Source organism: Hylobates moloch, unplaced genomic scaffold (assembly GCF_009828535.3).
Source record: "Hylobates moloch isolate HMO894 unplaced genomic scaffold, HMol_V3 SCAFFOLD_1, whole genome shotgun sequence".
NCBI lineage: Eukaryota > Metazoa > Chordata > Mammalia > Primates > Hylobatidae > Hylobates > Hylobates moloch.
The window spans coordinates 157,767,595-157,792,020 of record NW_026652276.1 but is presented as its reverse complement, the minus strand read 5'-3'; the positions used below and the strand labels follow the sequence as shown (position 1 = coordinate 157,792,020).

Here is a 24,426-nt window from a genome sequence, read left to right as displayed (position 1 = left end):
CAGAACTTTTCTCCAGTGTTCTAGCTCTCTAATGGAATGCATACCATAGTCATTTCCTGGGTTGTGTATCCTAGAGAAGTCAAGACTAAATATCCAGAAGGCTCTCCATATAGATTTCTTATTTAAAATTATTGTATATAGTTCTGAATCAAAGTTAACATTTTGGAAACTTGATGAAAATATCAGCCAAATATTTTGTGACAACATATCATTTCTTTTTTTTTTTAGTGCCATGTTATTTACTTTTTTTTTTTTTTTATTATACTTTAGGTTTTAGGGTACATGTGCACAATGTGCAGGTTTGTTACATATGTATCCATGTGCCATGTTGATTTCCTGTACCCATTAGCTCGTCATTTAGCATTAGGTATATCTCCTAATGCTGTGACAACATATCATTTCTATCATGATCTCAGCAGCTATGATTTCTAGCAATTCAGTGTTCTGTCCAATGGGAGATGAGAATCAGGAAAAAAAAAAAAAGGAATCTTGGAACAAAATTGGCCAAAAAAAAAAAAAAATGTGTTGAGACACTTTAGCCACTCCCACTCCACCCTCTCTCTGTTGGGCTACCTCTGCTTTTGTAAGGACAGTTGATGTTTTCTTATCTAACATAACATGATCTACAAAGATGAAACCAGTTCTAGAAGAATCCTCTTCCAACTAGATTTTACTTTGCACTCTTTCTACCAAGAAATCTTCTATAGACATTAACTTGTTTTGAAAAACCATGTTAGATCCTTCCTTTAGTATAATCTAGGGGTTTTGCAAATGTTTTCATTGACATATTCTAAAGAAAAATGTAGAATAAATAATTGGTTAGGGGTAAATTTTGGATACATCTGTGAGTCTAAGCCTAGTAGCCACTTATTCAAAGCAGGAACTTTCGCTCTCTTCTCTTTCTATATCACTTAGACCTCTTTTGGGATAAAAACAATGAAGAGACTTTATTGGTTTAAATAATGGCTTTAGGTAAGAATTAAACATGGCTTCAGGCTGGGCATGGTGGCTCATGCCTCTAATTCCAGCACTGTGGGAGGCCAAGTGGGAGGACAGGTTGATCCCAGGAGTTAGAGACTATCTTGGACCATAGAGTAAGACTTCGTCTCTACAAAATAATGAAAACTTAAAACAACTAGCTGGGCCTGGTGGTGAACACCTGTTGTCCCAGCTACTTGGAAGGCTGAGGCAGGAAGATCATTTGAGCCCAAGAGTTTGAGGGCTGCAGTGAGCTATGGTCATGCCATTGCACTCCAGCCTGGGGTGACAGAGTGAGACCCATTCTCTAAAATAAAATAAAATGTAGAAAACAACACGTGGCTTCATGTGAGGATAGCTCTAAAGGCTCAAGTAACACCAATGAATATTTACTCTGCTCTCTGTTTTTTATATTATCAAATTTATATAGTGACTGCAAACGGCTCCAATGTCTCTTTTAGTTATTTCTGTACAAGCTCTTGGATGTATTCTCTCTGTTAGCATGTACTGGGTCACATGTCCATCCTTAAAGCAATTATTACAGCCAAGTAGATGGGATATACTGCTTGCCTTGACTGGGAGGTAAGATCCATCCCAGCAAGCCTCAATAATTTAGGGGATGCATGAATTCCTCAAAGAAAAATCAGGGCAGTTTATGATAGAAGAGAATGAAAGAATGCTGAGGAGGCAAGCAGCACAATGTATATTAATCTTCTATAATTTTATATCAATTCAGCAATTTCAATATAAGATCAACAATTCTAACATTTTAATGAGCTAATTTACTTAAATTCCTTACCCCTTTTTAGCCTACAGCAAAACTGGAAGTCAAGAAAGTCAAGAAAATGCACTTTATTAATCTTGTAGCAAGCTATACTATGTTCCCTGTTTCAACATAGGTGCTCTTGAGATAAGAAATCTCATATTGAGAATCAAAGGTAAGCAGTATCTCTTTTTTTTACTTCCTAATCTGGGTTCCTGGTGACTTTTTTTTGAAGATAAATTTTCCTCAGCTTCGACTTAACACAAGGCTAAGTACCAGCGGTCTTAAAGTTTAAAGATTACAGAATTGAACAACGAGAACTCATGGACACAGGAAGGGGAAGATCACACTCTGGGGACTGTTGTGGGGTGGGGGGAGGGGGGAGGGACAGCATTAGGAGATATACCTAATGCTAAATGACGAGTTAATGGGTGCAGCAAAACAACATGGCACATGGATACATATGTAACAAACCTGCACATTGTGCACATGTACCCCAAAACCTAAAGTATAATAATAAAAAAAAGTTTAAAGATTACTACAGCTTTCTTTTTTAAATTATATTTAATTGCCTTTCTACAGCAATATTCCCCGATCATACATAAGTCAAGTCCAATTTCTGCCCATAGTCAGTAGCTTGTTATCTTCTAAAAACAGAAAACTACGATTCTAGTGACACATTCAGTATAGTTCTTATGTTATACAAATAAAAAACGTGCATTTCTAATCTACTCTAAAATTAGTAACATTGCTACAATAATTTTTATAAGCTTGGTCAAACTCACATAATCTTGTTCTATTTAAAAGATATTAGATCAATGTCAATTCAGAGATATGTTTCTCTGAAAAACAGGTAAAAGAATTTTTTTGTTATGGAATTTTATTATATATTTATTTTCTGATAGTGAATACAATCGACATTTATTTAAGGCCATATATATGTGCTTTGAAAATGAGGTCACTTATCTGATGAGTGTGTTATGAAAATAAATGAGCTAGGCTGCCAATCATGTAATCAAGTTATTGGTAAGAGATATGGTTTGGGTATGTCCCCACCCAAATCTCATCTTGAATTGTAATCTGAATTGTAAACCCCACCAGGCAGGGACCAGGTGGGAGGTATTTACATCATGGGGATGGTTTCCCCCATGCTGTTCTTGTGATAGTGAGGAAGTTTTGACAGGAGCTGATGGTTTTAAAAGTGTTTGGCAGTTCCCCCTTTGCTCTCTCTCTCTCCTGCTGCCATGTAAGACGCCCCTTCTTTGCCCTTTGCCTTCCACCATGATTGTAAGTTTTCTGAGTGAGGCCTCTTCAGCCATGTAGAACTATGTGAGTCAATTAAACCTCTTTCCTTTATAAATTAGCCAGTCTCAGATAGTATCTTTATGACAATGTGAGGATAGACTAATACAGTAAGCAATAAAATTCTTATCTGCAACCAAATTAAAAAAAAGGAAGTCTCTATGCTCAGCTAACTTTCTCTCTATTGAACCCACCTTAGAGGAATAATAGTAACAACAAACACTTAAATAGCACACACTAGGAACAATTCCTAGCCTTTAGCATATATTAACTCATTTGTACTACAGAACAGCATTATAAACAGGTCTCATTTCACAGAAAAGGAAACTTAGTCACTGTGGATTTAAGGAACTTGCCAAAGAAAGTGGCAAAGTTAGCATGTGAACCTAGAGTCAGTGCTGCAATGACCGGTCTCCAGAAAGTTAAAGCTCAATAAAACATGGTTTAATGATAAAATGCTGTGAGAGGAATCCTTCAAATTCCAAGTTTTTCTGTACATTTATTTTTTTCCTCCTATGAAAATACAGGAGCGATTTTGCTCCATTGTACTGGGACTTGAGTGTAATGGAATTTGAAGGCATACTGAGATGTTAATAGGGTGTGCAATTTGGTGTCATGCTTTATTCGACATCTGGTAGGCAAAGTTTGAATTTCCAGTGAGGGCAATAATAAAAGTTTACTTAAGGAGAAATTAAGAGTCATTCCTTGAAAATATGTGATGTTTAGGGATAAAAGAAAGAAAGAAATTAGTTATGGTTCAGAGATTTATTGACAATCTGTTACGTGGAACACAGTGCTAGGAAACAGTCACACAAAAATAATTATTACATGATACCTACCCCCATAGTAAGCAATCATATAGAAGGAATAGTGGGGAATAGTAAACTATAAATGATTATATTCCAAATTCCATAAAATGTACAATGGTGTAATGAAGGGAGGGGCAGAAAAGCCAACTGGTAAAACGGACAAGATAGATGGTGGAGGACATTCTGCGATTCCCAAATGGACTTCATGCAGAAGGCAATAGGAAGCCAGTAAAAAATTTCTGCCCAGGCGTGGTGGCTCATGCCTGTAAATCCCAACCCTTTGAGAGGCCGAGGTGGGCAAATCACTTGAGGTCAGGAGTTTGAGACCACCCTGGTCAACACAGAGAAGCCCGGTCTCTACTGAAAACACAAAAATTAGCCATGCATGGTCGCGGGTGCCTGTAATCCCAACTACTTGGAAGGCTGAGGCAGGAGAATTGCTTGAACCTCGGAGGCGGAGATTGCAGTGAGCTGAGATCGTGCCACTACACTCCAGCCTGGGTGACAGACCAAGACTCTGTCATAAAAACAAACAAGATTTCAAGCAGCTGAATGTTGTGATCAAGAGGGGATTTATGGTGGATAATACCATAATACTAGTATAAAGAAAATAATACCAGCATAAGGAAAACCTGATTCAAGGATTCCAACATCTCCACTTGCTGCTCTAGTTTTCCCCAATTAGTGTAATTCTTTTAAATTAGCACTGTCCCCTCCACTGTTGCAACCCTTATCTAAGCCACACTGTCATCTCTCATTGGAATTATAGCTGAAGCTATAGTCTCCTCACTGCTGCTTCTCTGCTCCCCTAAAGTTCGTTCTCAACAAAGCAACATCAGTGATTCTTTAAAAACGTGTCAGTTCTGGTCACTTGTTGCAAATCCTTCAATAGATTCCCATCTTAGTCAGAATAAAAGCCAAAGGCCCCGAATGGTCTCAAGCCTCTGCAGCCTCTTTAAATTCATCACCTAATAACCTCTCCCTAACTCATTCTACTCCAACCACACTGGCCACGTTGTTGTTCCTCAAATAGTCAAAGCATTTTCTACCTCTGGGTCTTGCATTTAATGTTCCTTCTGCCCTAAATGTTCTCTTCTCAAATTCACATAGGGCTTACTTTCTCATCTCCTTTGTGTCTCTTCACAGATGTCACTCCATCAGCAGGATTGAGGATTGAATAAATTGTAGTGTTGTGAACTAGGTTGGGAAAATTGGAAGAGAAACTGACTTTGGAGAAAAGATGATGAGTTTGACTTGGGTACACAGTGAGGTTAAAATGCCAGTAGGGTTTGGCTGGCACTTCCAGGTATAGCTCTATAGCAGAGAGTTGAAATGAAATATTAACTTTTAAGAAAGGATCAGAGAAAGAATATAGCATATAGGAAACAGAGGAAGTAGCATGTGCCAGATTCAGTATATCCACAAATTCTGGCAAGTACCTCTCATCAAAAGGTATAATCTATTCTACTATTCCTTGAGCCTTGTTAGATCTGAGACTTGCTTTGACCCATAGAATGTGGCAGAAGTGGTCTTACAAGAGTTCAGAACCTAGGCAATAAGTGGCCATTCAGCTGTTTTTCTCTCCTAGAACATTATCTTGAGACCACCTGGAAAAGATGCCAGTCTAGTCTACTGGAACATGAGAGGACACCCGGAGATAAAATGAGGCACCTTCATTGACATTAGTGGGGCCAACTTAGGCCATTCCATCCATGCCAGCTCTTCAGCTAAATGCAGCTGCATCAGTGAGACCAGGCAGAACCAACACAGAAACTGCCCACCCAACCAATAGAATTGTGAAAAAACGAAACAAACACAAAATATTAAGTTTGGGGTAATTTGTTATGTAGTATACATAGCTGGTATAGAATTTAATATGTAGCAATGAGATGCTGCTTTAAGAAATCTAAAACAAGTAGCATTGGCTTTGAGACTTGGGATTGGTAAAGGCTGAAAAGTAGGCAAGAAGATTGTTAGTGAAGGATAGAGACAGATATTAAATAATAAATTAAATCATTTGCCATAATTCTCCCATCAAGAGGCAGAGTCTGCCATAATTCTCCCATCAAGAGGCAGAGTCTATTTTCCTACCCATTGAATCTAGATTGGCAAAAGTAGGTAAGAAGATTTTTAGTGAAAAATTAGTTCCATAATGTACATATTACATATGCAGTGATGAAAAAATTGGCAAAACTGTTTCTTGTGGAAACTTACAAGATAGAAAATGTAAGTATTTAAAGAAATTCCCAGGAAAAATGTTAAAAATGTCCATTTAATGTTTTTTCTTCTGAGAATGATATGCTATTGGAAGAGAAATAGAGAAGAAATAATTCAGTGTGAAATTGGAATTTAGAAGATGCCACAAGAGCTATTATAAAATGAAAAAATAAAACTATTTCTCACCCTTACTTCTCTGGGAAAAAGTAAGAAGTGACCTAAGGTAAAAATCAATCTGGGATCTAGCTAATAATTCTTTGATAACACCAGAGAAAGACTTAGGTGATTCATAGAAGACCCTCTCAGCTAGACAAGGCTTTTAAGAATCTTGGAAGCATTTCCCACAGCAGACTCGCATGCAGCCCCAAATAAAAAGAAGGTTGTGTGAAAAAACAGTGATGGATATGGCTTTTCGGGCATAAAGTGATATCCAATGAGATATATAGAAAACTCAAAATGTTTTAAGGGTGTTGCATTGATAAAACTTTGCCAATTTAGACTTGGAGAAATTCAGACAGTTCAGAGTGAAAAAAAAAAAAAAAAAGTCCTTTGGCCTAATTTCTATGGTCCGGAGGCCAACTGAGAAAGTTCCTCGGCTACAAATATAAGCCATTTCTTATGGAAAAGGAAAGATATTTTAGGGGAAAATTCAAGAGCTCAGAATGAAAGAATCAAGAAAAACAGTGGACTAGGAAACGATTCCCAGAGAACAAAAGTAGAGCCTAATCAAGGAACTTACTCCGTTTCTGTTTTATGGTGAACAGCTGGATACATATATTTATTGCAGCACTATTTACAATAGCAAAGACATGCAACCAACCCAAATGTCCATCAAAGATAGATTGGATAAAGAAAATGTGGTACACATACACCATGGGATACTGCAGCCATAAAAAGGAGTGAGATCATGTTGTTTGCAGGGACATGGATGAAGCTGGAAGCCATCATCCTCAGCAAATAAACACAGGAACAGAAAACTAAATACCACAAGTTCTCACTCATAAGTGGGAGCTGAACAATGAGAACACAGGGACATAGGGAACAACACACATCGGGGCCTGTCGGGTGTCGGGAGGAGGGAGAGCATCAGGACAAATAGGTAATCCATGCAGGACTTAAAACCTAGGTGACAGGTTGACAAGTGCAGCAAACCACCATGGCACATGTATACTTATGTAACAAACCTACAGGTTCTGTACTTGTATCTTGGGACTTAAAGTGATAAAAAAAAAAACTGTTACAGGGCAGAAATGGCTGAATGCTTCCTGTTTTTCTCATTTTTGAATGGGAGAGTGCTTTTCCACTCTCTTTCAAAATATTGTATGTTGTATATTTGAAGGGAATTAGTGGAAGATACCTTGTTCTTTTCATTCACAGAACTCTGATTCAAGAGTAGCTACATTCATGTTTGAAACATGCAAATCATGAGATAGTAAACTTTAATCCTAATAGTGTAATTGCATGAGAATTTTTGTGGTCTTGGATGGGGAGGGTGTATATTTTGCATGTGAGAGGATTGAAAATAATTGTAACCAGAGAGTAGACCATGGTAAATTATTTGCCATAATTCTTTGCAATATATCCCATCAAGAGGCAAAGTCTATTTTCCTACTCATTAAATCTGGATTGTCACTTGTGACTTGCTTTGACTAGCAGAATGTGGACGAAGTGATACTGTGTGAGTTCAAGAGGACTTTCAGCTTTTTCTTGGTCCTCTTGAAGTTATGCCAAAACCACCATATAAAAAGAAGCTGATCTAGCTTATTGGAGGATGAGAGTCCATGTACCAGTGGGGTACCAATGTACCCCAGCTGACAGCACCAACTGCCAGATATGTGAGGGAGGACACTTGGACCTTTCAGCCATAGTTAAACTTCCACAAGAGAGCTCAGGTGAAACCTGAACAAGCACTTCTGCATTCTCATGATTGCAGCCACTAAGTTTTGAGGTGGTTTGTTACCTAGCAATAGTTACATGATATATGGTCTGAGAGGTGGAAAGAGAATAGGGAATACAGAATCAATGAAGTCATGGGAAGACAATATTTTACAGAGAAAGTGGATATAAAGGGAATCAAAGAAGCAAGCAAGAGGTTCACTAACGTAAGGAATGCATCTGTTGGGTTTAATAACCAAAATCCTGCCTAATTTAACTGAAAGGTATGCTTTCTGTCCAATGTCCATACTGGCTTTGGCCAGGCACAGTGTCATGTGACTGTTGCCCCAGCTACTTGGGATGCTAAGGCAGGAGGATTGCTTGCACCCAGGAATTCAAGACCAACTTGGGCAACATAGTGAAACCACATCTCTAAAAGGAAATAAAGAGAAAATTGGTTGCTCTGTGTTGTGTTAAGCTACCCACCACCTATGACAAAGTAAACGGCTATTTTATATTTGCCATTTGAAGTTGTAGCTAACATTCAGTGGGGAATTTGTATCACTAAGTGGTAAATAATTATTTACTCAATTTTTATCTGACGTCTCTGCTGAATCTACCCTACTTTAATAAATAAAATAAATAAAATCATATAGAAAATCCTACTCTTTGCTACAACATTGCCATTCAAAAGAACAAAGAACATTGGCTCAACTCTGATGTTTTTTTTTTTTTAAGTATTTTTTACTAACATATCCAAGTATATTGTAATACATACCCAGACACATATACTAACAGACAGACAAATCAGAGTATCTGATGCCAAGTTTTTATAGTCCAAAATAAAATGGTGATTACTACACAGCAACACTGAAGGAAAACCTATTGCTTTAAATTTTCTAAAAGGTTATAATGACTTTTATCTTTACAACAAATTGAATAGAGAGTCTCAACCCAATTATAGGAAACAAACTCCTACCAATAGTGTTAGACAATCCTAATTGTAAGTGACAGACCTTAGATTTAACATAATATCCAACCTAATTATATTTCAAACACATTAGAAGACATAACATTCTACAGGAAGGAAACTTAGTTGACTTATTGCTTAAATTATGGAAAAACAATTCAGTTATAGGATGGATTCTTGCATTTAAAAGAAGTTTTTTCTACATAATGGCCTTGTAATTTGTGTTAAGAAGTAGATTCCAGTTCCAAAGAATGATCATGCATTTGAAGTTGTGTTCTCATCTAGTTCCACAGATATTTGAATTGATCTGAACTCAAGATTCTCACCAAGGTTTCAGAAGCAAATCTTATTTAGGTGAGGTTCCATTCTATAAACGTATTTTAACTTTTTGTCTACCACTCTCCCTTGTACATTACAATGTCCTTGTTTATCACTGATAAATAATGATAAAAATATGGCACAAAATGTACTCCCCGATAGAAAGGCACAAAAATATTTATAAACGTGCTCTTCCATTTTAAGTTCTTGACAAGATATTCTAACATTTTCCAATATTAAACAATCTTAATGTCTGCTACTTGGGAGTTTTCGGTTTTCCAGCCTTCTGAAGCTCCTTTTTGCATTAAAATTCAAATGGAATTATTTCAGTTTCATTGGGAATCCAGGAACTTCCTAAGTGGCAGTGGACTGGAAACAGCATATTCTCGTGGGCCCAGAAGACACTGTTTAATCGGGTCTTTGGTTCCTTTCAGCTTATACAACATTTATATTCCTTAGCACAGAATTGGATTTCCTTTTGTCATGGGCAGTGTTGCTGGCCAGTTTGGATCCCATGGGATCCCTTTCACTGGATCTCTGCACCCATCTTTCAGATTCTGCAGCTTCAGCCTCATTACTGACCTTAGGCTGATTGCCCTTTGACACTAGATTTGTCTGGCCCATATGGAGAATTGGAAGTTTCTGGGACTCATCTTCTTTTCTCTGGAATTTGCCTCAAGTACACTTTCCTTTTGCTGATTTTGTTTTGCATACTATTGTTTTAATAAGTCATGGTCATAGGTACAACTGTGAATCACTAAACCTGGGAATGGTTTTAGGAACTCAAGACCCTTCTCTTTTCTGTATTTTGCTTCTTCATTCCCCCTTTTCTTACTGGTTTCTTCTGGGAGCACATCCTTACTAAGCTTGATGCATCTTAATCCTTGACCTGGCCTATGCTTCTGGAACAATCTATGAATATTCTGAATCAGTCAAAATATTAGTCTCAACTATGAGTTCTATAACTTATCTTTTTCTATTCCTGGCATGCTTTGCTCCCGATCTTCTACCAATTGTCCCACTTACCTCTGTCCCCCTTCACACTGCTACTTTTTAATAATATGTGTCTGAAAAAAAATTCAGTATTCATACAGCTTATATACTGCATACAAATTGTACTAAAAGATTTAAAATAGGGCACTATCTTTCCCTATCTCTTTCCACAATGAGTCCTATTCTCCAGTGGTATAAATTTTCAAAATTCTTACATTTTCTTCAAGATACTGAAATGATGTGCCCCCATATTCCTCCTAGTGCTAACTACATGGAAACAAAGAAGTATGACAAGAACTATTTGGGAAAGAAATAGTACTCAAGTTTTCCCTTTCCTCATCTTATAGGCAGAAACATATTTTATTACAGAGGGAAGAAATTGGTGGTAAAAAGTTGAGAAAGATTAAGCAGTCACATGAAAAGCCAGTGCCCTGGATACTAAAGTCAATGATATAGTTTGGATATGTGTCCCCACTAAATCTCATATTGAAATGTAATCCCCACTGTTGGAGGTGGCATCTGGTGGGAGGTGATTGGATCACAGGGGTAGATTTCTTATGGATGCTTTAGCACCATCTCCTTGGTGCTGACCTTATGATAGTGAGTGAGTTCTCATGAGATCTGGTTGTTTAAAAATGTGCGGCATCTCCCTCTTTTCTCCCTCTGTTGCTCCACTCTGTCATGTGAGATGCCTGCTCCCACTTAGCCTTCCACCATGAGTAAAAGCTTCCTGAGGCCTCACCAGAGGCTGAACACCTAACAGTGCCATGCTTCCTGTACAGCCTGCAGGACTGTGAGCCAATTAAACCTTTTTTCCTCTTGCATAAATTACTCAGCCTCAGGTATTTCTTTATAAGCAATGCACAAATAGCCGAACACAGTCAACTTCCCCCAAGTGTTTCCAAAGCCAGTTCTTTTGATACTTTTGATGATATGTAGAAATGTTCCCAAAAGAGGCAGAAAAACTTGCTTTTAGGGCTTACCTCAGTGCTCATCTCCACATGTGCGTAGACATAGGCTTTCTTCAGCATTACTAGAAGCCAGCCGGTTTGACATGGTGCTGAGAGTCTTTGGATAGCAGAGTCACTCCCATTCAAGAATGGCACAATACACAAGGACGGCCCTAGCCAGTGACCTTCATTACTCTTATACTGTATCATTAATAGCTGGGTAATGCTGAGTTGCAATGATTTACTTCCATAAAAGTATGTTGGGTTTCTTAACAATCTGGGTCAAGTAGGAAAGTGAGTTGCCTATGCCCATGTCATTGGTTAACTTTTACTGATGTGGGGAAAAGGAAAGGAAGATAGCACAGAAGTTCAGGCATTTGAAACCACTGAGGTTTACTGCTTTAAAAAATAATGCAAAAACAAACAAACATATAACATAACTGACTTTTTTTTTTTGAAAGTCACATGGAAAAGTGTCAATATTCGATATCTGAAATAGCACGCATGATATGGAAATATAGACAGCATCTTTTTTTTTTGGCAGAGGAGAAGGAAATTTGGAAACAATATTTGATTTACACTCTCAAGTAAGAAATAATATTTTTTTCCCCTTGCTCCAGTCCAATAGCCTGGTTTGTTCAGCCTCTAACAAGCCAATTTAGGAAACAAAATACACTTGCCTTGCTAGAGTTACACCTTTAAATGAAACATATTCAAATATCAAAAAAATTAAAATAGGGCAGGTTTTGGGTTTTTCACAGGTATAACATCCTCTGATTCCACAGACCACAGATCCTTGGAGTAGGTTCCTGCATTTGTGTTCAGAGACCTGGAATTGTGTATCTGATGATCATTAAGTAATGAGCAATATTTGTTCTATTACATTGAAATCTTTATCTCTTTTTGGAGAGCCTAATTGTCTTTTGTGCTCTCTTTTGTCTTGTGACTCTCTCACATCCCTCTGTCTTCTTCTCTGACAGAGAAGCTATGCAAAACTCCTCCTGGGATCTCTTACGACCCTCCCCAAGCCTCCTCCTTAGAAGGCAAATGGAAAAATGAACAACAGCAGCAGCAAATCTAAATGATCACTGGGAGTCTGGACAAAGAGTATTTCAGAAAACAAATAGATTTTAAGTGTTTTGAGGTCATTAATAAAGTTGTGAAATTTATGAGGAATGTGGGAGCAAAAAAGTCTTTTTATTATTTCTTCAGTTCACAGGCTCTAATGCTTCATGTCCCTAGTCGAGCTTTAACTTAATTATAAAACAAAATGTATAGCTGCAGCCCAGGCCTAGAGGTAGAGTCTACAACTAATCAACTTTAATTCCCTGGGCCCAATTTAATTACCAAACAACATTTGGTGCAGCTGCTAAACACTTACCAGGTGACCACATGATAATATTGGAGCAGTATTTACAAGTCTCCAGCTTTTTGTTTCATTCTATCTGCCCAATTACATCTCAGTTTATATACAAATTTGAGCGGGTTCTAGGATTCATAATTAAAACATTTTTGATTTTATACATCCATGTAGCTGAAACAGCTAATGTATTAACTTGTACTACAACTAATTAATGTCAGGAAATAAAATTTAATTGTGGAAAAGAAGTCCTGTAAAGGACAATAACAAATTTCATATCAGTTGCATACTTACTTTTTTAAAATTCATTCCTTTTGTGATGTAGACAGAGTGAAACCAGCTCATGTGTATTGTGACTTATCAATTTGCTTTTTAGGTTATAACATACATTGCCAGTACAACTACACACATCTAACTCATACCTCTGCTTGTTTTTTAGTGTTTTTTTACAAGACAAGCTAGGAGGTAATTATTTGTGTTGCAAAATAAGTTTTACTTAACAAAATGAAAATAAGCCACTGATATTTTTTAAATAGCTGGCTCCTTTAGTCTATATAAAATATATTCCATTAGCACAAATACCAGGAAGATCATTGTACCAAGCGGACTAAATCCGATTTTTCATTGCATAACACTGAGGAAGAAGTGCCATGCAAAATTAACTTTTTAGCTTTTTGTTTCACTGAAAAATACTTTTCACAATACCTGAGACCCTAATTCCTCTATAGGACTATGGAAGGACAAGCAAAATTATTTGAACTGAGAAAAACGATCAAGTACTATCACTGAGGGGATTCAATATGACCCTTACTGTTTTTACAGCAATTCAGAAGGTAACAGTATTGTGTAATCCAAACTAGGATTTAAAGTGTGAGTAAAAGAGAAACAGAACATGCTTCTTTTGCTTTCTTGCCAATCTCTGAGTGTTACTTCCTCCTTTATTTCCTCTTTATTATAGAATAAAGAAGAGCTATAGAGAGGACATATCACAGCAGATTATGCTTATCATAGCAAAAAGCAGAATATATAAAATTCATCATAAAAGATCTGGAGCAATGATCTCCTTCTTCCCATTTCAAACTCAAGCACTGGTTCGGATTTTACCTAATACTGTCTTGCATGACTATATTAGACCCTGGACAAAGACAAAAGGCTAATTTCTCAGTAATAGCAGTGTCTGTCAGTCTCCCACCCCAGAGAGTGTCTTTCTTTACGACTGAACAGTGACTGAGTCACAGGAGGAAACAATTCTGCTTACTGGAAGAAAATAGGATGGAAAGAATTATGACGGTTACCAGATGTTCCAGTACCCCCAAGAGGGCACCAGAATGTTTCTGCACATGCTGTAAACAGCATAAACTGTCCACCACTGGACCCTGGGGTTTTTTAGCACTCATGCTTCTCTGATGTGCAGAGTCATAGGATTCAAGAGATAGAGCAACCTTAGAGATGATCTTGTCCAGAGGTTTTAAAGTATGTCTGGGGGAGTCTTATGGTTTGTAAGTGTGACTCAGGGATGACTTAGAGGTAAGGGGTTCTCCCCAAAACAGTAGCAGTACTCTTTGGAAGGAATGTAAAAATCTTATATCGGAGCTAACATCAAGACAGTATATTTTATCAAACAAATATTAGTTATAAAAGTCCAAGGTAATTCCTGTGGTTGGGGAAAAGAATCTTGTGGAAAGCCACTATCCAGCGGCTCTAGGACATTCCTAAATAGTGGAGTCCTAGAGAGCAAAAGGTCAGTTCAGGAACTCTAGGCTGTGGTGGGCCTCGTGGATTGGGAGCCTGGAAATTAAATGATAATGCTAAGACATGATATCAGGGAGGTTAAAGGAAAATACTTTTAGAGTCAAATCAAACAATGCTTACAACCCTTTTTTGTTTACATTTCATTTTCTATAACATTGGAGCTATAGACTTTTTTTAAAATGTCACTTAAAAAGTTACCTTTCCTTGTTACTGTTAAATTTGGCAATTCAATTATTGCCCTAATGATAATTTAATTCTTATGTTATATGATCTGTTCTGTTTTCACATTTAACATTATTTTCATTATTTTGCTACTATTCATGGATCCTTCCCACTGCCACATTTCATTAAGAACAAAAGAGAAAGAGACAGGGAAAGAGAGGGAGGGAGAGAGAAGCAGCTATTTCTACGTTTGTAAACAGAACCAGTTATAATGCGAGAAGACACAGGATTTTAACAGAAAGTAAAAACATATATGCAGGGTTGGACATCCATAAAAACATAATAGATACGTCTGTCTTACCATCACTGTTGATGCACACAACCTCTTGAACTTGCGTGCCTGGACCACACTCCTTTCCATTATCTGGCTCGCAGTCTCCGAGTCTCACGGCTTTCCAGTCATAACAGGCAGGCTCTTCACAAGGAATGGCTTCCAGTAAGTGAGGGCAGTTTCCAGTTACCACAGAGCCTCCAGTGGGCTCATTGGTAATGTGCCGCTTCCTCAGTTTGAAGCCTGAATTACGGGGAAAGGAAAAATTTGTTGTTACCATCAAAGGCTTAGTATTTCAGAAAGTTGAATAAAACCTCAGGGTAAAAGTTGGATAAGAGTGGAGGTAGAAGTCATTTCTGTTTTGAATCACTGGTGTATCCCCAAACTGTAGCTAACATGAGGTCATGAACCATTCATTAAATGAGTGAGTGGATTAATGAATGGAATGAAAAATGAGAACCTTCGGTTTTAGCTTACTACTGCAAAGGTAAGGCTAGAAATGTCATATAGTACCCATCTCCCTTGTAGGGCGTAGAGGAGTAGGGTGGGAACAGAAAGAGAGATAGATTTTGGTTGACTTGGAAAGTCTGTAGCTATAGAATATTCAAAGAAGGAGTGAAATTTCAAGCTATTTAGAAATATTGATGACCAGACAAAAGTGCTATTATTCTTAAATCCTCAGCAATGTCACGATTAAATTTGGAAAATGAACCTCTAAGAAGTTGGATGGTTCCAGAGAAACAATCTCTTTGAGGTTCAGTTGATTTTAGACCCTCTGGAAATTTGAATTAGGAACATAAGCTATGTGGGCTCCAGTGTGAAATATTCAAAGTCCTGCTTTGTGCTTTAATAGCACCTAAATGCTGCCCTTCTTGACAGTGTGTAACAAAACTAATAAGTCTATTTATTGCTATGTAAACATACTAGAATCACTAGAAGACTGGCCTTTGAAACAAAATAGAAAAATGTTTTCAATCATGAGATCATGTGAAAATTAGCTCACCACGTCTACCATAAGAAAACCGTTGCATTTATTCTATTCCTCAATCATTTGCATATGAATGTAATACAGTTTTTACATTTTTTTCTTCAAAGTAATAAGCAGCTTTATTATTGGGCACTAGGTATGGGTCAGGCACTGAACTAAGTGCTTTATGTTTATCTCATTGACTCCTTAGAGACAATCTGGATGGCAGATATTGTTACATCCCTTTTACAGATAAGGGGACAAAGGTTTAGATAAGTTAGTTAACTTATCTAAACAGTAAGGGACACAGTAGGTTTTCCAATCCAGGCCTGACCCCACAGCTCATCTTAACTATTGCACTAAACTGTCTCAGATCCTCTCCATCATGTTGTCTAAATTAACAAGCATTTATGCCTACGTTCTTCTGTTTTAATCTTCTGGTACTATCACTGGAGAAGGTTAATTCATCTTTTGAAATTAATAGTCTTTAGCCATTATGGAAAATATCACAAACAAGGAACACAGAAGAGCATTTTAAAAATAATTCATGATTTGATACAATTGGTGGGTATAAAAGGCATGTCATGGTCACGTTACCTACCTTTTTTCCCTTGCTGATCATTACAGTTTTCATAAGTACAAGGTCCCCAAGCTGACCAAGGTGAAATTTCACATTCAGCTGGACAAGGAATGTGGCACAGCTGTGTAGTATTAGGGATAGGGCCAGTGCATAATTTTAAGTCCACTGGCTTTGAGGCTAAAGAGAAATACAGACACATATTAAAAAATGAACAAAAGGAACATATATGGCCAAAAATATTATTTTTCTGTGTGTATGGAAAAGGAAAATCCTTAAAGAAGTGCTACCAAGACATTATTCCAACGCTTCTCAGCCACATCCTGAGAATAAAAAGAGAATGAATGGAAATAAAAGAGGCAATAAAGTGTAGTCAAAGGAAACTGGAGATGTCTTGCAAATTGTTTGATTACCAGTTTTACCATTAATTGGTCATGCAATTAATAATGCTGAATATAACTTTCCTAGTCTGCAAAATATTCCTTAAGGTTAGATCTAAAATTCTATAACAATATTCTAAGAAAGTAAAAGAAAACTTTAGAGGACTGAACAAAATAGGAGGGGGACTATAGCTTTAACATATATGAAAAAAATGTCCACTGAGTAGTTCCTGGTGGAGAACTCTCTCATCTCTTTTGGTTCACAGGGATTGAGAGGTACCAGGTGAGATGAAGAAGGATCTCAAATGGGGGCTACTCTCTGTACCTCCCAGCTACAGTGCTCACTGAATTATTTCCAAAACGTCTAAATAATAATATATTATCTGCATATGTGACACAAATCTAGTAATCACTAAGGATACTAATTTATAATTATCTACATTTGTTCATAAGTTGACCAATAAACTGTGGATAAATGTTGCTTGTCCTTCTTCTTTTTTTTTTTAATGCCTGCAGTTTGGCTCTTTTGTATATATTTGACAGTTAAGGTCAACATATATCCATAGTTCTGGACGTAGAACTAACTAAAAATGACTAAGTGATGAAGATATGTAAAACTATATGGACAGAGGAAGAGAATCAAGTTCAGCTGTATATTGTCTATCTATCTATATAATATCTGTCTATTTCCTGACAGCCATATTTGCTTTTGTTTTTAAAAAAATCTAATACATGGCCAGGCACAGTGGTTCATGCCTGTAATTCCAGCATTTTGGGAGGCCGAGGTGGGCAGATCACGAGGTCAAGAGCTAGAGACCATCCAGGCCAACATGGTGAAACCCCGTCTCTACTAAAAATACAAAAATTAGCTGGGCGTGGTGGTGCACACCTGTAGTCCCAGCTACTTGGGAGGCTGAGGCAAGAGAATCACTTGAACCTGGGAGGCAGAGGTTGCAGGGAGCTGAAATCATGCCACTGCACTCCAGCCTGGCAACAGAGCGAGACACAGTCGAAAAAAAAAAAAGTCATTTTCTTGGTCACACATTTCCTGAATAATAGCTAGTTCCAGTTCTTTTGTCACTCTGATAATTGGGAGAGCCCATGCTTGTAGAAAAAATGACTTAAATAATGGATGCTTAGCTATTTCTCATTCTCCTATGTGAAAGGACTATCAAATTCCAATTGTATGGGATTGCATGTAGAAGCTCATAGAGAAATTTAAAAATTTTAAACTACATTTTCCTAACTTTTAAATGAAAGTATTATGTCTGTTTGTAATTTAAACTTGAAGACTAATTGTAAGCACTTTTACATCCTGTAAGTTTTCACACACACAAGCACACAGTCATAAATGCTATCTAAAGCCTATGACGTTGATTCCTCTTACTGCCACAGTTTTTGTTCTGAAAAATATTCTGCCAATTTTATGTCTGCTTTTCTCTACTAGTAGTGCTTATCTCTCTCTCCACATCTCCCCCGCCTCCCCATCCCCACCACTCCCACACTCGCCACTACAGTGAAAATAAATAACTGGGCACTAATTGGCTTAGTATGAGCACAGTGAGCCTTCTCACTTGAGTTCATCAGGATTGCTGTTTATGTGCATCATAACAGCCGCCAAAGCCAAAAATGATTAATTTCATTGCTTTCCAGTAGCAGAAGTGTTTGGCACACTAATGACATAAAATATAGAAATTAAAAGGTTCACTGTCTGAATATAAAAAATAACTTGACACCAATGATACATATTTCACATAAAAATGGATTCTTTTAAAGACACGTATAGGCAGAAGAGTCTATACTACGTAGCAAATTAGCTGCCAATTAACATAAGTAATGATTTTTACTTATGGAAACTTTCAGAGTATCTAATTTAAAATGAGAGGTTTTGGGTAAAAGACCTTAAAATCTCCATTTTTTCCTTCAGTTGATGAAAAGTCATTTTAAATCTTGGTGCTATTATACTGTTTTTGAAATAATAATTTATATAAAATAAAATTTACTGGGTATGAAATCGTGAGGATTCTTATTAGAGTCTGAATTTATTTTATATATAAGGTTGAAAACTTTAGGAAGCAAACATTGTTTTATCAAGAAAACAGGTTAAACAAGATGGCTGACAGGAAGAGCTTCTCCCACCAAGAGACCAGACCATTAAGAAGACCTGCACCCTCCAAGCAGATCTTCAGAAGGATGGCATTGAAAGTGGACAGAGGGAGAACATAGAACCTGGGCTAAAAGAAGAGGAAGCTGGGAACTCTGCAGTGGGCTGCTGAGCATCAGGATTCATTCCTGGCCCTGAGGGCCTCCTGGGAAAGGGGTGAATTAAACAGGCATGGAATGGCCCACTCTTGCCATGGACCCCAGAATCCTAGCTGCAGGGGAACCCACTCCCCACACAGACATTTGAGTTTGCAGAGTGAGCTTATCGGAGAGTTATCAGGGACAGGACTCTAATACGTGCAGAATCCAGAGCGTTTGGCATAGAAATAGCTGCAGTAGAGCATGGCCAGAGATGCCCATCTCCCAAGGCTCACCACATTCTTCAAGGTGGCTTTGGCCTTTGTTGACTGTAGGACATGAACAGAGCATAGCGTTCTTCCCCACGGCACAGGCCCAGTCTGATCTGAGCACCCCCTATCTTCCAGCCTGTCCCAGGGTAACTGCCTGGCCTTGTCCACTTGCAGTACAGTCTCAGATGCCCAATGGGGGTGCTTTCCAGCAGCTGCTACCATAGCTCCTTCATTGGTAGGTACCACCTAACCATTAGAGAGCTTCTGCAGATAGACCCTCCCCAGCATGCTCCTTCCTGTAGCCTTCCCCAACCACTGTGCCAGGGCCCACCACCCTGTTGCTGCTGTTGTTGCTGGCGCGCGTGCACACACACACACACACACACACACACACACACGTGGACCCTGCCACAATGCTGCCCTGTAGTTGATGGCATGCATGCCCAAGTGTGGACTCCATTGTCACTACCCAAATGCAGTGCTTTTGCCAGCATCCTCCATCAGAGTGTTGCTGCTAGCTGACTAGGAACACCTCAGCCCTTGCAGTACAGCAGGTGCTTAACCTTGAGGGGCCAGAGAACAAAGCCATGGGCCTGGTCCCAGGTCCCCAGTGTACTGAGCTGAGCCTGGGCCACCTGAAATCACCCAGAAATGAAGCCAGTTGACTGAACCCAATTTATACCACTGTCAAACCCAAAGAATATAAAAGCAATAAGCCCCATTCAATAGACAGCAGTTTCAAAGATTTAAGGAACATCAGCCCATACAGATGACAGAAAAACCAGCACAAGAACTCTGAGAACTTAAAAAGCCACTGTGTCTTATTACATTCAAATGACTGCACTAGTTCCCCAGAGCTGGTTTTAAACCAGGCTGAAATGGCTAAAATGACAGAGATGGACTTCAGAGTCTGGATGGCAATGAGGATCACTGAGATTCAGGAGAAAGTTGAAACCCAATCCAAGAAATCTAAGGAATCCAATAAAATGATAGAAGAGCTAAAGATGAAATAGCCATTTTAAGAAAAAAAACAAACTGATCTAATAGATCTGAAAAACTCACTATAAGAATTTCATAATACAATTGAAAGTACTAGCAGCAGAATAGACCAAGCTAATGAAGAAATCTCAGAGCTTGAAGAGTGGTTCTTCAAATCAGATAGACAAAAATAATGAAAACAAATTAAAAAAATGAAATAAGGAATTATGTGAAATATGGGATTATGTGAAGAGACTAAACCTATGACTCACTGGCATCTCTGAGAGAGAGTAAGGAAATTCATTACTACCAGACCTGCCTTACAAGAGGTCCTTAATGGAGTGCTAAACATGGAAATGAAAGACTGTTACTGACCACCACAAAAACACACTTAAGTACACAGACTACTGACACTATAAAGCAACTACAAAAACAAATCTAGACAACAACTAGCTAATGTAATGACAGAATAAAATCTTCACATATCAATATTAACCTTGAATGTAAATAGGCTAAACACTCCACTTAAAAGGCACAGAGTGATAAGGTGGATAAAGAAGCAAAACCCAACTTTATGCTATCTTAAGAGACTATATCACATGCAATGACACTCATAGGCTCAAAGTAAAGGGATGGAGAAAACTAACAGATATCTGGGACCTAAACATCACACTTGATCCAGACTCTGAAGTCCATCTCTGTCATTTCAGCCATTAGTCTGAAACTAACAGACCTCTACAGAACATTCCATCTAACAACAACAGAATATACATTCTTCTCGTCTGCGCATAGCACATCCTCTAAAATTGACCATATGCTTGAACATAAAGCAATTCTTAACGAATTCAAAAAATAAAAATAAAAAACCAAATCATATCAACCACCCTCTCAGACCACAGCACAATAAATACAGAAGTTAATACTAAGATGATCTCTCAAAAGCATACAATTACATGGAAATTAAAGCAACCTTCTTCTAAATGACTTTTGGGTAATCAATGAGATTTAGGCATGAATAAAGAAGCTCTTTGAAATTAATGAAAACAAACATACAACATACCAGACTTTCTGGGACACAGCTGAAGCAGTGTTAAGAAAGTTTACAATACTAAATGCTCACATCAAAAAATTAGAAAATTCTCGAATTAACAACATAAAAATCACACTTAGAGGAATTAGAAAAACAAGAGGAAAGTGACACCAAAGCCAGCAGTAGACAAGAAATAACCAAAAACAAAGCTGCACTGTACAAAATAGTGTAATAAAAACCCACATGCAAAAAAATGACCAAACCAAAAGCTGGCTTGACAGAATAAATAAGATTGATAGATTGCTAGCTAGACTAATAAAGAAAAAAGAGAGAAGATCCTATTAACCACAGTAAGAAATGACAAAGGTGACATAACCAATGACCCCACAGAAATACAAAATACCCTCAGAGACTATTATGATACCTCTATGCACACAACCTAGAAAACTTATAAGAAATGGATAAATTCCTAAAAATATACAACCTCCAAAATTGAACCAGGAAAAAACTGAAACCCTGAACAGACATATAACAAGTTCTGAAGTTGAATCAATAATAAAAAACCTCTACTAACCACAAAAGGGCCTGGAGTAGACAGACTCACAGCTGAATTCTACCATACATATAAAGAAGAGCTAGTACTAATCCTACTAAAACTATTCCAAAAAATTAAGAAAGAATCCCTCCTTAACTCATTCCATGAGGCTAGCATCATTCTGATACCAAAACCTGGCAGAGACACAACAACAAAAAAGAAAACGTTAGGCCAATATCCCTGATGAACACAGATGCAAAAATCCTCAAAAAATACAAGCTAACCAAATCCAGCAACACATCAGAAAGCTAAACCATCACAATCGAGTTGGCTTTATTCCTGGGACAAAAGGTTGGTTCAACATACACAAATAAATATGATTCATCATATAAACAACTAAAAACAAAAATCACATGATTATCTCAATAGATGCAGAAAAGTCTTTTGACTCAGCATCACTTCATGTTAAAAACCATCAACAAACTATGTATCAGAGGAAAATACCTAAAAAAAAAAAAAGCCATCTATGACAAACACACAACCAATATCATACTGAATGGACAAAAGCTGTAAGTATTCACCTTGAGAACTGGAACAAGACAAGAATACCCACTTGAGTGAACAGACAACCTACACAATAGGAGAAAAGTCTTGCAATCTACCCATCTGACAAAGGTCTAATATCCAGAATCCACCAGGAACTTAAATTTAAAAGAAGAAAACAACCCCATTAAAAACTGGGAAAGGACATGAAAAGACACTTCTCAAAAGAAGACATTCATGCAGCCAACAAACATAAGAAAACAAGTTTAACATCACTGATCATTAGAGAAACGCAAATTAAAACCACTATGAGATATCATCTCATGCCAGTCAGAATGGCTGTTACTAAAAAGTCAAGAAACAACAGATGCTGGCAAGGTTGTGGAGAAATAGGAATGCTTTTACACTGTTTGTGTAATGTAAATTGCACAAATTACATTTCACTGTTTGTGAAATGTAAATTAGTTCAGCCATTGTGGAAGACAGTATGGTGATTCCTCAAAGATTTAGAACTAGAAATACCATTTGACCCAACAATCCCTTTACTGAGTATATATCCAAATGAATATAAATCATACTATTATAAAGATATATGCATGTTCATGTTCATTGCAGCATTATTCACAATAGCAAAGGCATGGAATCAACCCAAATGCCCATCAATGATGGACTGGATAAAGAAAATCTCATACATATACATTATGGAATACTATGTAGGCATTAAAAGGAATGAGATCATGTCTTTGAAGGGACATGGATGGAGCTGGAAGCCATTATCCTCAGCAAACTAACGCAGGAAAAGAAAACCAAATACTTCATGTTTTCACTTATAAGTAGAAGCTGAACAATGAAGACACAGGGAGGGGAACAACATACACTAGGGCCTGTCAGGGGAGTATGGTGGGGCAGAGTATCAGGACAAATATCTAATGTATGTTGGGCTTGATAGCTAGGTGATGGGTTGATAGGTGCAGCAAATCACCATGGCACACATTTACCTATGTAATGAACCTGCACATCCTACACGTGTACCCCAGAACTTAAAATAAAACAAACAAACGAATGCCCACTCTCACCACTCCTATTAAAGATAGTACTGGAAGTTCTAGCCAGTGAAATCAGGCAAGAGAAAGAAATAAAAGGCATCCAAATAGGAAAAGATAAGGTCAAACTATCTCTCTTCACAGATGACATGCTTTTATACCTAGAAAACCCCACAATCTCTGCCCAAAGGCTCCTAGACCTGATAAGACACTTCAGCAAACTATCAGGATACAAAATCAACGTATGAAATTCAGCAGAATATCCATACACCAATATCATCCAAGATGAAAGCCAAATCAGGAATGCAATCCCATTCACAATAGCCACCAAGAGAATAAAATACCTAGGAACACAGCTAACCAGGGAGTGAAAGATCTCTAGAATGAGAATTACAAAACACTGCTCAAAGAAATCAGAAATGACGCAAATAAATGGAAAAACATTCTATGCTCTTGAATAGTGACGTGGTTTGTTTCCATGTCCCCACCCCAATATCATCTCAAATTGTAATCCCACATGTCAAGGGAGGGACCTGGGAGGAGGTGATTGGATCATGGGGGCACTTCCCCCATGCTATTCTCATGATAGTGAGTTCTCACAATATCTGGTGGTTTAGAAGTGACACTTTCCCCTTTGCTCTCTCTTTCCTGCCATCTTGTGAAGAAGGTGCTTGCTTCTCCTTTGCCTTCTGCCATGATTGTAAGTTTCTCGAGGCCTTCCCAGCGAGGTAGAACTATGACTCTATTAAACCTCCTTTCTTTAAAAATTACCCAGTCCTAAGTAGTTCTTTATCTCAGTGTGAAAATGAACTAATTCAGATAGGAAGAAGCAATATTTTTAAAGTGGCCATTCTGCCCAAAGCAATTTGCAGATCCAGTGCTATTCCTATCAAACCACCAATGACATTTTTCACAGAATTAGAATAACTCTTCTGAAGTTAACATAGAACCGAAAAGTAGCCTGAATAGCCAAAGCAATCCTAAGCAAAAAGAACAAAGCCAAAGGCATCACACTGCCCACTTCAAACTGTACTACAAAGCTGTAGTAACCAAAACAGCATGGTACTGATTCAAAAACAG

General features: G+C 37.8%; 1 protein-coding gene across 1 annotated transcript in view; it reads right to left on the bottom strand.

Moving 5' to 3' along the window:
• Window positions 1-24,426, bottom strand: part of THSD7A (thrombospondin type 1 domain containing 7A) — a 475,310-nt gene that overhangs the window by 153,877 nt on the left and 297,007 nt on the right. The window contains exons 5-6 of the mRNA XM_032760458.2: window positions 16,349-16,504; window positions 14,811-15,023 (exon numbers count right to left, since the gene is read on the bottom strand). Coding sequence (XP_032616349.1) covers window positions 14,811-15,023; window positions 16,349-16,504 — 369 coding nt within the window. The remainder of the gene's footprint in view (window positions 1-14,810; window positions 15,024-16,348; window positions 16,505-24,426) is intronic.